This window comes from Amyelois transitella, chromosome 29, assembly GCF_032362555.1.
Source record: "Amyelois transitella isolate CPQ chromosome 29, ilAmyTran1.1, whole genome shotgun sequence".
Lineage (NCBI taxonomy): Eukaryota > Metazoa > Arthropoda > Insecta > Lepidoptera > Pyralidae > Amyelois > Amyelois transitella.
Genome location: NC_083532.1, coordinates 163365 through 175588, shown reverse-complemented (window position 1 = coordinate 175588; position 12224 = coordinate 163365). Strand labels below are relative to the sequence as shown.

At 35.6% G+C, this 12224-nt stretch overlaps 1 protein-coding gene across 2 annotated transcripts in view; it reads right to left on the bottom strand.

Annotated features, from left to right (window-relative positions):
* The window catches only part of LOC106139812 (protein daughterless), a 99534-nt gene that overhangs the window by 68650 nt on the left and 18660 nt on the right, over window positions 1-12224 (bottom strand). Inside the window, exon 3 of one of the 2 annotated variants that reach the window (XM_013341316.2) lies at window positions 248-349. The exons of the other annotated variant lie outside the window; for it this stretch is intronic. Coding sequence (XP_013196770.2) covers window positions 248-349 — 102 coding nt within the window. The remainder of the gene's footprint in view (window positions 1-247; window positions 350-12224) is intronic. 2 annotated transcript variants of the gene reach the window in all.

Below are 12224 nucleotides of genomic sequence, written 5' to 3'. Positions count from 1 at the left end.
ACATAAGCAATTTGTTCGAAGAACAAACCGATCACCCATTGCGGTGGCACGGCTGGGTGTTGGTGATGCGTCTAATCTATCTGATGGTGACATACATTCTACACACAAAAACTAACTGAAAACCAAAACATCTAGCAAAAAAAAAAAAAAAACAGCACACCACAAAAACAAAACAATAACAGTACGCAACACCGACTTAAAAAAAAAAAAAAAACAAGCAATTCGTGCGACGATCACAACCGCTCACCCATTGCGGTGGCACGTCGGCGTGTTGGTGGTGTTGGTGGTGCCGCCTGTCGGGCTGGTGGTGGCCGTTGGGCGCCGCGCACGAGGTCGCCGCCACGCCGTACTGGAGGAAACGTGACCCAGAGGTGACACAGATGTACAGACAGAGACATAACATTTGCATGGTGATGTGGACAATTTTCTGATAGTTTTTATGGTAAGTGTGAAAAATATTGGAAAATGCAGAGAGTGTAGACAACTATATAATATATTTATGTGTTTAATGTATCGTGTTTTCTTTCTCGTTACAATTAACAAACAAACAAGTTTAAGTGATTCCAATTAAGAACAAGTAAACATAAAATATGTATGACCGTGATGACAGTAACAGTGACATAAGGAAGCGAAGCCCAGGACAAAAGCTAGTACAATCTTGTGTTATAAGACATCTAATTCCATATATTTACGAAGGGCCAACAACTTGGTAATTGTCCCGAAGCCATCTCCGAATTAAATACTGACTTTACTTAACTACACTTACATGACCCGTTTACCGTCCGCCCACAGAGTTAAGAAGAGACAGATACGTCTAGCTTCTATTATTTAACGAGGGAATTGATAAAAATGCTTGAGACAAGTAATGCCTCATTACTAAACAATCAAAATCAACCTGTCAATTTTTGAATCTCAATTTCATTAAAAAGCCAACCAATACAGCTGTACGTGGCCTTCAGTCTTTTCATGACTGTTGGCTCTGTCTACCCCGCAAGGGATATAGACGTGAATACATGTATCTATGTATGTATAAATGAAATGCGAAATCTAACTGTGGCTAAATCTTTATAGCCTCGTAATTTGTTATTATGTTAATGGATTTATATATTGTGCTTTGCGCCGACGCCAATCTCCTGTTTGATTTCCTTCCATCCAAAGGTAGAGTAAAAGAGATTGAATTAGCGACAAGTCCGCCTTACTACCCTCTCTGTCATGTTAAACTCCTAAGGCGCAATAACTATCTATTTAATTTGGCTACTTTGCTCCAATACCTTTTATTTTTATTTCAACCATGTCTACTTTTTCCTAGCTCTACAACACTCTCGCTATCTTTAACAAATCGTCCCTCCATGTAACTAATGTCTTAGGTCCCGAGGGAAATTCTACTATACCCTCATTTTTATAAGGTCCATATTACTCTATCACTGATATAATTCTCTAGGAACATCAGAAGTGGGATCTTGAACCTTATCGTTGAAGATATAAGGACGAGGGTGAGTTTCGAGTGTCGAGAGGGCAGTAAAAGTGAAACGCCTGTAAGTGAGCAGTAAAAAGGTCGGACGACGACCGTCTAATGTGATTACGAGCTGTGACGTCACAGGAAGGACGCCGGGAATATGTGGAGAGGATCCCGAAAATTGAAAGTAAAGAGGAAACTCTTACCAGGACCAACGTCGTCTCAATTCTATCTTAAAGCCAAACAGCTGAACGTGGCCTTTACAAGGCTGTTGGCTCTGTCTACCCCGCAAGGGATATAGACGTGATTATATGTATGTATGTATGTATGTACCAACGTCGTCTTTAAGATCATGCAATCCTGTTGGTTTAGGGTATATTGACCATACCAACAATCAATAATCAAGGTAGTCAAAGGATGAGATCTGAGGACACCGAAAACCGGATCAAGTGGAGAGAAAAGTCGGAAGGCGGTCCCCGGGCCCCGAAACACTTCTGTGGAGGGTTCGACCGGGAACAAGCAGAGAGACAGTCAAAGGATGAGAACCAAAAAAACCTGTCTCTCTATGGTTTTGGTGCGTATGAACGAACATGTAGATGCATGTACGTTCATTGCGTGACTTATCAGTCCTTTTGAGACTAAGCTCTGTCTCCTCCTGAGATCTGCCTCATAAGGAATAAAGACTTGATTATATGTGTGTTAATATAGGATTGCATTGCTGTTGACTGTACGATAGTGTTGGCCATCCACTTGCGTAGCACTTTTGTGATTGAACGAAATCGGGTTAAATTACGACTGACTGATGACGGGACTGACAGAGGCTACATATTCCCGCTTGCCAAGGTACCAGAATACTTTATCTTATCATCATCAGCATACGTTTAGCTAAATAGAAAAAAGAATAGGACCACTGCATCTCTTTCCCATGGATGTCGTAAAAGGCGACTTAGGGATAGGCTTAAAAACTTGTGATTCTTCTTTTAGGCGATGGGTAAGCAACCTGTCACTATATGAATCTCAATTCTATCTTAAAGCCAAATAGCTGAACGTGGCCTATCAGTCATTTCAAGGCTGTTGGCTCTGTCTACCCCGCAAGGGATATAGACGTACGTTTAGGGTACACTTTACCTGAGCGGTATATCCGATTCAACCCTAAATCTTTTATCGAAAATTCCTATGCAAAGAAATCCAATACAACAATTATGCCAATCGCTAATCAAATATTTATATCTGAAAAGCCGGTCAAGGAAATGGGCGGGGCATAGAATTTTTCTTATAATTATACGACAATCGGTAATGTTTCTAAATAGCGTTTAAGTTTTAAAGCTTGAAGAAAAAAATAGGCTTTAACATCAAAGTGTCTGCTGCCTGACTGTAGGTTTTGAAAAGTTTTTCCGCCTTCTTAAAGCCGTTGTTCTCAGTTTGGCCTGAATGTATGTATGTATGTTTGTCCGCGATTATATCGCGTTTCGGCTAACCAATTTTGATGCGGTTTTCGGGAAAGCATTCCTTACACTAAGGAGGAGGAGAAGGTTTAAGAAAGGAGGATATCGATTGAAGGCGGTTCTCTTTATATAAAAGTCTGTGATTTTAATTTCACTGTGTATCCAATTACCAGCACTAACGATACCATATTTTTTGCGTTAATACGGTCCTACGGTCCATGACCTCTATCATACATACATACATCATAAAAGGTATAAAATGACGCCTCCTTCCCGAAGGGTAGACAGAGACCACTTTTCAACTTGCCCCGATCACTGCCTACTTCTTTCTCTTCATACATAAGTACTCATAACTCTCTTCATGCACACACGACGGTTTCCAGCACTCTGGACTTTAACTTGGAACAATATCACGTTTTGGGAAACTCAGATTGTCGCCTAATAGTGACGGTGTTTTCTTGCTTTTTTGACCATGAGAGCGTCGGCTAACAAATCATAGCATTTATAGCGATAGAATCTCCAGCTCCATGTCACAAAACTCGCGGGTACAGACACCAACAAAAAGTCCCCTTGCAACTACGCTCCCCACTTCACAGTTTTATGACCGCCGCATACAGTCGCGCACGAGAGTGTCGAGTGACTTTGAGGTACTGGTTCTTTGTGGGCTTAAAATATTAAATACAATTTTGATTAAATAAGAAAAACAAAAAAACAGAATTAATAAATGAAATTTATTTATTAAGTAGTAATGACTCAGTTTGTTAGTAGGTAAATAGGTACTTTGAAACAAGTTAAATATAAGTATGAATTTCGAGAAGATCTCTACGCATAACGATTTGCAAATGAAAAATCTAAATTTTGATTTCGATAAGAATAAAATTTAATCCGCTTTTGTATGACGATAATGAAATGCAATAAATATTTTGATTTGAAACTAACAAAATTACACAACAATTATCATTAACATAAGACAAAAAATAAACAAAAATTATAATATTATTAAGAGAATAGATGTTCAGAATGTTTGTAATATTTAATATACAACCTCCTTACATGTCACTGGCCAGTTAGAGAAAATTAATATGTTTTGTTTCATAATGGAACATAATGAAAATAATTCAAAAATTGTAACACAACAATAGTTCACGAGTGCATGTTTTCAATGTTTAATAATAAATAAGTACAAATAGTGTTAAATATAGTGAGATAATACAGATTTCTTGATTTCAAGTATCACAAGTTTATTTATCTCGACTTATTTCCCCTTTTTTTTCAAGTGACAAACTTATACATTAGTTCATCACTAAACATTGGTCCTAATCGAGCCACATACATTTTAGTCCTTCGAAAACTTTGGTTATTCATTAAAATACATATCCTCTGTGTATTTCGAAAGTTCATGAGTCCTCCTGGATGTACATAATTGTAAATAATTTTGTGCATATTTTGCTTCGGAAGTAGAACACACAACAAATGTGCAAAAGGTACTGCTTTTCGCATATTTTACCATCGTAAAGGGGCTTCAACTGCAAGTTAAGAGTCGCAGGGCGGCACACCAGTGCAGCGGAGTGATTACAGTAAGAAGTTGCAACATCAGCCAAGATGGGCTTCATCTACCGCGTTTAGTGAACGAGCAGTTTGAAGTTTTAACCAGTGTTAAAAGTGAGTTACTTTTCTTCGATTATTACATCAAGAAAATAGTGCCAGTGCCAGTTACATAACAGAAAACGATTTAAATATTTTTATTTACTAAGTGCTTAGTTCTTAATTCTGTCATTACACGTACTTATTTAGTTATTATTTGTTATAATGGAATCTATACTCAATTTACAGAAAAAACTTAAGTGTTCAATAGATAAAGCCTATGTAAAATTTAATAAATATCCAAAGGACAAACTTTCCTCTGAATATATACAAATTAGATTAGAGAACTTAGAACGAGATTGGACACTATTCAGGGAAAATGATAACAAGTTGTACAATTTATTATTAACGGTGTAAAGTATATGCTATTTATACTACGTACAGTCACCGGCTCACTACCACACCAAGTACCAGTACACGTCTGTCTGCGATTGCCGCTCGCACGCAACTGTCAACTTGACATTTATAATACCGACTTGTGTGTGTGAGACAGCGTCTTGTATCCATTACTAGATACAAACACTACATCCCTTCCTTATTAATATTTTTTTCAATAAATATAAGACAAATATATTGTTCTACTTTTTTACTCATAAAATCAACATACCAAGAATAAGTTTCAATTCATAGACATAAATCAGCAATCAATAATTATAACCACTCTATCACTTTCACAATCATCTTTATTAATATTATATTCATCTGTAACTGCAGGTATTGGACTGTTTTCCAAACCCGCTCTATTTTCTTTAAATGTACTACGTTCCTACGTAATTTCTGACCAGTTACTTTGTTACTAACAATAATATCTCCACCTGAGGTCTCTTCTACTACATGTGGTGTAGGATTAAAGTTAGTCGATAATTTGTTTGCCTTTTCCATTTCTTTAATGAAAACTTTATCACCTTCTTCTATCACATTATCTGTAGCTCTTCGTTTCCGATCAGCATACTCTTTCCCTCTTTCTTTTTGTAGTTTGTCTCTATCCCTAACTTCAGAGTCATCACCTCTTCCATTAATATCTTTCAACATTGGAATTTTGTCTCTATTTTGTTGTTTGAAAAGCAACTCTGATGGAGATTTTCCAGTTACAGCATGAGGGGTTGAGTTATACATCATCAAATATTCATACAGTCTCTTTTATATCTTTCTTTTCCGTATAGATAATTCTCAACCGCTTTAAGATGTCTCTGTTTTGTCGTTCTACTTCTCCGTTCATTTGAGGCCAGTAGGGGATAGTATTAAAGAATTTAATGCCCGATTCTTCGCAGTGTTCCTTAAATTCTTGACTAGTAAACTGCCGCCAATTATCTGCGGTTATGGAGACCGGAAATCCTAAACGGCTAAAATATTTCCTTTAACAGGTTAATGATTTGTGTGCTCGTAATTGTACAAATAATTTTAATTTCTTTGTAACGGCTAAAGTAATCAATAATTACCAATAAATAATCGTTACTAGGTAATGGTCCTAATAGATCCATTGCAACATCCACACATGGCTCTTCAGGTAGGTCACGGCGTTTCATACCGGATTATTTGGCAAACTCACTAGGGTGTATCCTTTGCAGCTTTTTACTAACTTATCCACGTCTTTATCAATTCGCGATTACCAGACCTTGCTCCTGAGCCTTCCTTTCATAGCCACGACTCCAGGGTGGCCCCCGTGAGCTGCATCTAATACACGTTTCCTGAGGCTACTCGGGATAACTATTCTATTTCCTCTTAGGAGTATGTCTTCATAAAAACATAACTCGTCTTCAAAAAGTTTATAGTTTTTAACCGTTTCATCCCACTTACTATTGTGAATTCCTTCTTTTACTTTAATAATTTCTATCTTGAAATGTTCTACCGCCCAAACCAAACCCAAGACTTCTTTTTCCGTTAGGCTATATTTTCGTTCACATTCATTGAGAGTCCTGTTTTCATACGCAATAATTCTCTGACCATTTTTATCTGTTTGCACCAAAACAGCTCCTAGCCCAAAAGGACTAGCATCAGATATTACCTGTGTTTTGTCATTAACGTCATAGTATCCTAGAGTTCGTATTTGAGTTAAATTGTCCTTAAGTAATTGAAATGCATGTTCTTGTTCCTTTCCCCAGTAGTTTTCTACGTTAGCCTTTTCACCCAGCTTCTGTCTTAGTAGTTCTTTTAACAGTTCTGTTCTTGTAGCTAGATTCAGTATCCATTTGATAATGTTATTAACAAGCCCCAGGAAATTTTGTAATTCCTCTATAGTTTTTGGTGCTCTAAAATTAGATATGCCTTCCAAGTATTTAAGTAATGGTCTCATCCCTTTGGAACTTAATTCATGACCTAAAAATTGAACTTTCTCAACTTTGCGGCAACAGATGTTCCACACAGGGCAACGGATTCAAATTCAAATTCAAAATTCAAATTCAAAATTTTTATTCATTATTATAGGATATTATTATATCGCTTAATAATTGTCGTATGGTTTAACAACTTGGTTGACGTCAAATAAATTACTTAAAAACTAAGTTTACTGCCGCTTCCAAGGCGTCAGTGCAGAAGAAGCGGTAACAAACTGCACTGCAGCATTTTCATCAACAACGTCAACTTCACAATATTAAATTATACTTAGAATAGAATGTGGACGGGAGAATACATTGTTCACGGGAGATTTATATATTTATGAGATTTAATATTGAAAAAAGAAAAAAATATATATATATATATTATGGATTGCCAATTTTAAAAAGATTTATGTACAGAGTGTACTGAAATTTTGATTTAAGTTCAAATTAAACTACAATTAATTACGAGGTTCCTGTGCCAAGCTCGAGCCAGATGTTGATGATTTTAGCTCGCTAGCTTGCAGAATTTGCACGACGCATGTCTACTCACAATCGTATTTCGCCATCGTCCTTCAAAATGGGTACAATGGGTGAAACCCAGGGGGAAGGCCCATAGACTTATTCGATAATATCTAAATCTAACAGTTCTTGAAGTTTTCCTTCAATTTTCTTCTCAACAGGAATGGGTATCCTTCGGTACGGTTGTATAACTTGTTTGACTGATGGGTCTATTGGAATCTCTACTAAAATGTCTTTAAATTTTTGGAAAAAGTTCCTTTCCTGCCGATAATTGGTTTTCTCCAAGGCCAACTTTGAGAACACCTAAATTAATAGCTGTGTTTTCCTAAAAGGTTGCGCGATCCATTTCTTACAACATAGATGTTAGCTGTAAGCCCTTTACCATTAGCTTTTATTTTCGACTCAAAGAAACCTTTTATATTTAATGGAACCGAACTGCCATAAGCCAACATAACCTTATTTTATTCTCTAATTTGCCTCTCAAAAATGATCTTTTGACTTTTTAAATTCTCCAAAGATTTTTCCGTTATAATATTGTTTTTATTTTTTTATTTTTTTTTGCAGCCCGAATCAATCAACATTTCCAATTGTAACCCACCTATCTCACATTTAATCAAAACATCATTATCGACGTTAAAGATGTAGTCTATCTCTTCATCATTTACAGCATTTATTTCCCTTTTGTCCTGTCGAACCCTTTTATTATTGTTGATTTTCTTGCTGTTGCAGTTTCCGTTTTTGTCCATTGAGTTTAGAAGTACCACCACTTTTACAACATCTCTGGTAATGACCCATTTTTCCACATCCATTACATTTCTTTCCTTTCGCAAGACACTTCAAATCAAGAGATTGGTGCTATGTAGCCCCACATCTGCTGCATCTCTCGTTAGCCTTTCCCTGCCTTCTTTCTACACTTTTCCATCCTGATTGATGTGTACTTTTATTTGTGATTGCGTTTATCTCATTGGTTTTATTTTCTTTAGATTGACTTCCGTACCCTTGCAGTTTATGATTCACAATTTCCAGTGTATTTGCTTCTATTATAATTTTGTCCAAAGTTCCTTCATCACCCATTGTCAGTATCTTTTTCTTTAGTTCTGCAGATATACATCCTTCGATGACTTGGTCGATAATGTGTTCGTCAGTGATTTCGAATTTGCATTTAACAGCTTGATCCCTTAGTTTCACTAAATACTTATCATAACTTTCTCCTTCTTCTTGCTTTATGAGACGAAAAATGTGTCTTTCGTATATTTTATTTTGTTTGGAACGGAAATATAAATCAAGCTTTTCGATTGCCATCTTGAAAACATTCACTCCTTTTTTATCTTCGACACTTGAGCCAGGCAGGTTGAAAAATAAAATCTCCTGCAGCCCTGCACCACCTAACACAAGTAATGTTGCTCTCATCTTTTTAGGTGAAGAGATATCGGCTGCTTCAAAATAAATTTCTAACGACCTTTTCCACTTCTCCCACCTTATACCAACAGAAGCGCTGTCTCCTTCTAAGTCCAGTTTATCAGGCGGCGGTAGTTTATCCAAAATGTTGTCTTATGGGACGACCCGTAAGAGTGGAGGGGTAAAGTTTTACCGTTATGACCGTTATGTACCTCCAGTTGTTCTTTAAACATACGCTTCTATGGGCGCTACGTCCAACTTAATGGATACCTCGTCCAATTTAATGGACGCCTCGTGCAATTCAATGAACGCTTCGTCCAATTCAATGGACGCCTCGTCCAATTCAATGGACGCCTTGTCCAATTCAATGGACGCCTCGTCCAATTCAATGGACGCCTCGTCCAATTCAATGGACGCTTCTTCCAATTTAATGAATGCCTCGTCCAATTTAATGGACGCCCCGTCCAATTCAATGGACGCCTCGTCCAATTCAATGGACGCCTCGTCCAATTCAATGGACGCTTCTTCCAATTTAATGGATGCCTCGTCCAATTTAATGGACGCCCCGTCCAATTTAATGGACGCCGAAGAATTGCTCTGATCAGTGAAAAACCTAAAACTAGAAATATTGAATTTTATTATTTATTTCTTTGTTACTAGATAAATTATTTTATTTATTTTATATATTTTATGAATGTATCACTTAAAAAAAAAGAATTGGTGTTTATATACTTGAAATAAGCAATAAAAGTTACAAATTTTATACAATTAAGTATTTAAGGTCATGATAATTATATGAAGTTGTTATTAAAACCGTATTATTTTAGTCTCATAATAATTTTGCTCTGTCTAACCCGCAGAAATAATGACTTGGTAGGCTAAACATTTTTTTTTAATAAATTAAAGTAATAGGAAATTTTGTGAATAGCACTCTTTAATAATAGGCTGTATCTTGAACGCAACCTTCCTATTGTCTGTGCCCGTTCACTTTTTTTTTTTTTTGCATATTTACACTTTAGAGTTCGCGCCAAATTTGAAAATTTTTTTTAGGGTTTTTTAACTAAAAACATAATTTCATCCTAATCCTTTACGGGCAGACAGAGTCAACAATCTCGAAAAAAATTAAATGCCGCGACCAGCTGTGGCTTAATGTTAAAACAATCCAAAGTTTAAACTAGTACAAATATATACATATACTGTTGTATATTACCATTCTTATGAAAGATGCATAGAAAATATATTAATAAGCATATATTTAGTCCTTAACAAAATTATAAATATGATTTAACTGTCGAAGAAATTTTATTTTTCGTAAACTTATAACGTCTTATTTCGGAAAGATTGCTTGGCTACATGCCGCTGGTACATTGGATAAAACATCATCTAATTATTATGTGTATATATGTATATATAACCAGTAATAATGTTCACGCATCAAAATAATATGACTTACCTTTTATCTCGTCGCCACTTGTAAAGTATATGCTATTTATACTACGTACAGTCACCGGCTCACTACCACACCAAGTACCAGTACACGTCTGTCTGCGATTGCCGCTCGCACGCAACTGTCAACTTGACATTTATAATACCGACTTGTGTGTGTGAGACAGCGTCTTGTATCCATTACTAGATACAAACACTACAAACGGAATTAGAGAACACATCATATGTACTTGACTGTATGTATGATGAAGTAGAAGAGAGCTATGTAGAGTGTAAGACGCTCATGCAAACATATTTAAAGAAATTTAACCCTTTAATTTCCACATCACAATACAGCCACGTAAATACTTCGGTATCAAATGTCAAATTACCCAAAGTTTCAATACCTACCTTTTCAGGAAATTATTTAGAATGGACGACGTTCCATAACATGTTCGTTTCTCTCATTCACAATAATTGTAAATTAGATAAAATTCAAAAATTACACTATCTTAAAGCTCATCTTACTGGGGAAGCAGAACAGTTGATAAGAAATATTCCTATTACTGATGCAAATTATGATCGATGTTGGGAACAACTTGAACAGAGATACAATAATAAAAAATATCTTATCAACTGTATATTAAAGCGATTATTAGGTCAGAAATCGATCAATAAAGAATCAGGTGATTCGTTAAAAGTTCTTTTGGACACAAGCATTGATTGTTTAAGTGCGCTTCGCAATTTAGGTGTAGATATAGAAACATGGGATGTTATAATCATTCACATAGTTGTTGAGAAGCTTGATTTAGAAACTAGGAAGGAGTGGGAGTTAAGTTCATACAGTTCAGATCCAAATGTAATGCCTTCTTTTTTACAACTCAAATCTTTCATTGAAAATCATTTTCGAGCCTTAGAAACGATAGAACAAAATGTTTTAAAATATCAGTCCACAAATTTACCTTCATATGAATTTAAATCCATGATAGCCACAAAACTATCATCAAAACTTCATTGTGAATATTGCACTGATATTCATAAATTATGCTTTTGTAAAAAGTTTCATAAACTCTCATTAGAAGATAGGTATAAGTTTGTAATTCAGAACAAGCTATGTTTAAATTGTTTAGGTAGCAATCATATTGTATATAAATGTAAAAAATATGGAAACTGCCAAATATGTCACAATCGTCATCATTCTCTTTTGCATGATGCAAAGTCCAGATATCGAGACAGTTATTGTAAACCTAAGTTAAGAGATGCTCGTTTATTTACAACTCATGTAGCACGGCCACATGTACATCCAAACCAAACTTTATTGCCAACTGCTTTGGTACATACAAAGTCTAGCACTGGAGCAAAATATATCTCAAGGGCATTAATTGATCAGGGATCACAATTTTGCTTCATCAGTGAAGCTGCAGCACGACGTTTGTCACTAAAAATAATGCCATTTTGTGGATATATTGGTGGCCTCGGACATCAAATGTCAACTAGAGTCAAAGGAATTGTTAAACTAACCCTTGGGTCCAGAATAGATTTTAATTTTAAACTAAACATTAACGCATATGTTTTGGACTCCATCACATCGTATCTACCGGCACATGACTTTATTACAAATAATTTAAATAAGACTTTTCTCAACGGTTTTTGTTTAGCTGATCCTGAGTTTGATACACCCAAAGAAATAGATCTTTTGCTAGGCGCAGATATTTACTGCATTGCATTAAAAAAAGGTATATATAAGCTTCCATCCAGTTCCCTAGTAGCCCAAAACACAAACTTTGGTTGGATTGTATCGGGCACAGTTGATTCGATAAATTATAGTTAAAATATGTACATTGGCTAGGTATTTCATAACCAACATTATTTAAAGTTTATTAGTTTTTAGGTCGAAAATGTTTTCATATAACAATTTTAGTTTTTAAATAACAAAAGTCTGTAATATAATAAGTTTTCTAGTAACTAATCATCATTTTTAATTAACGATTTTTTGTTTAAATAAAGGACATTCCGCAA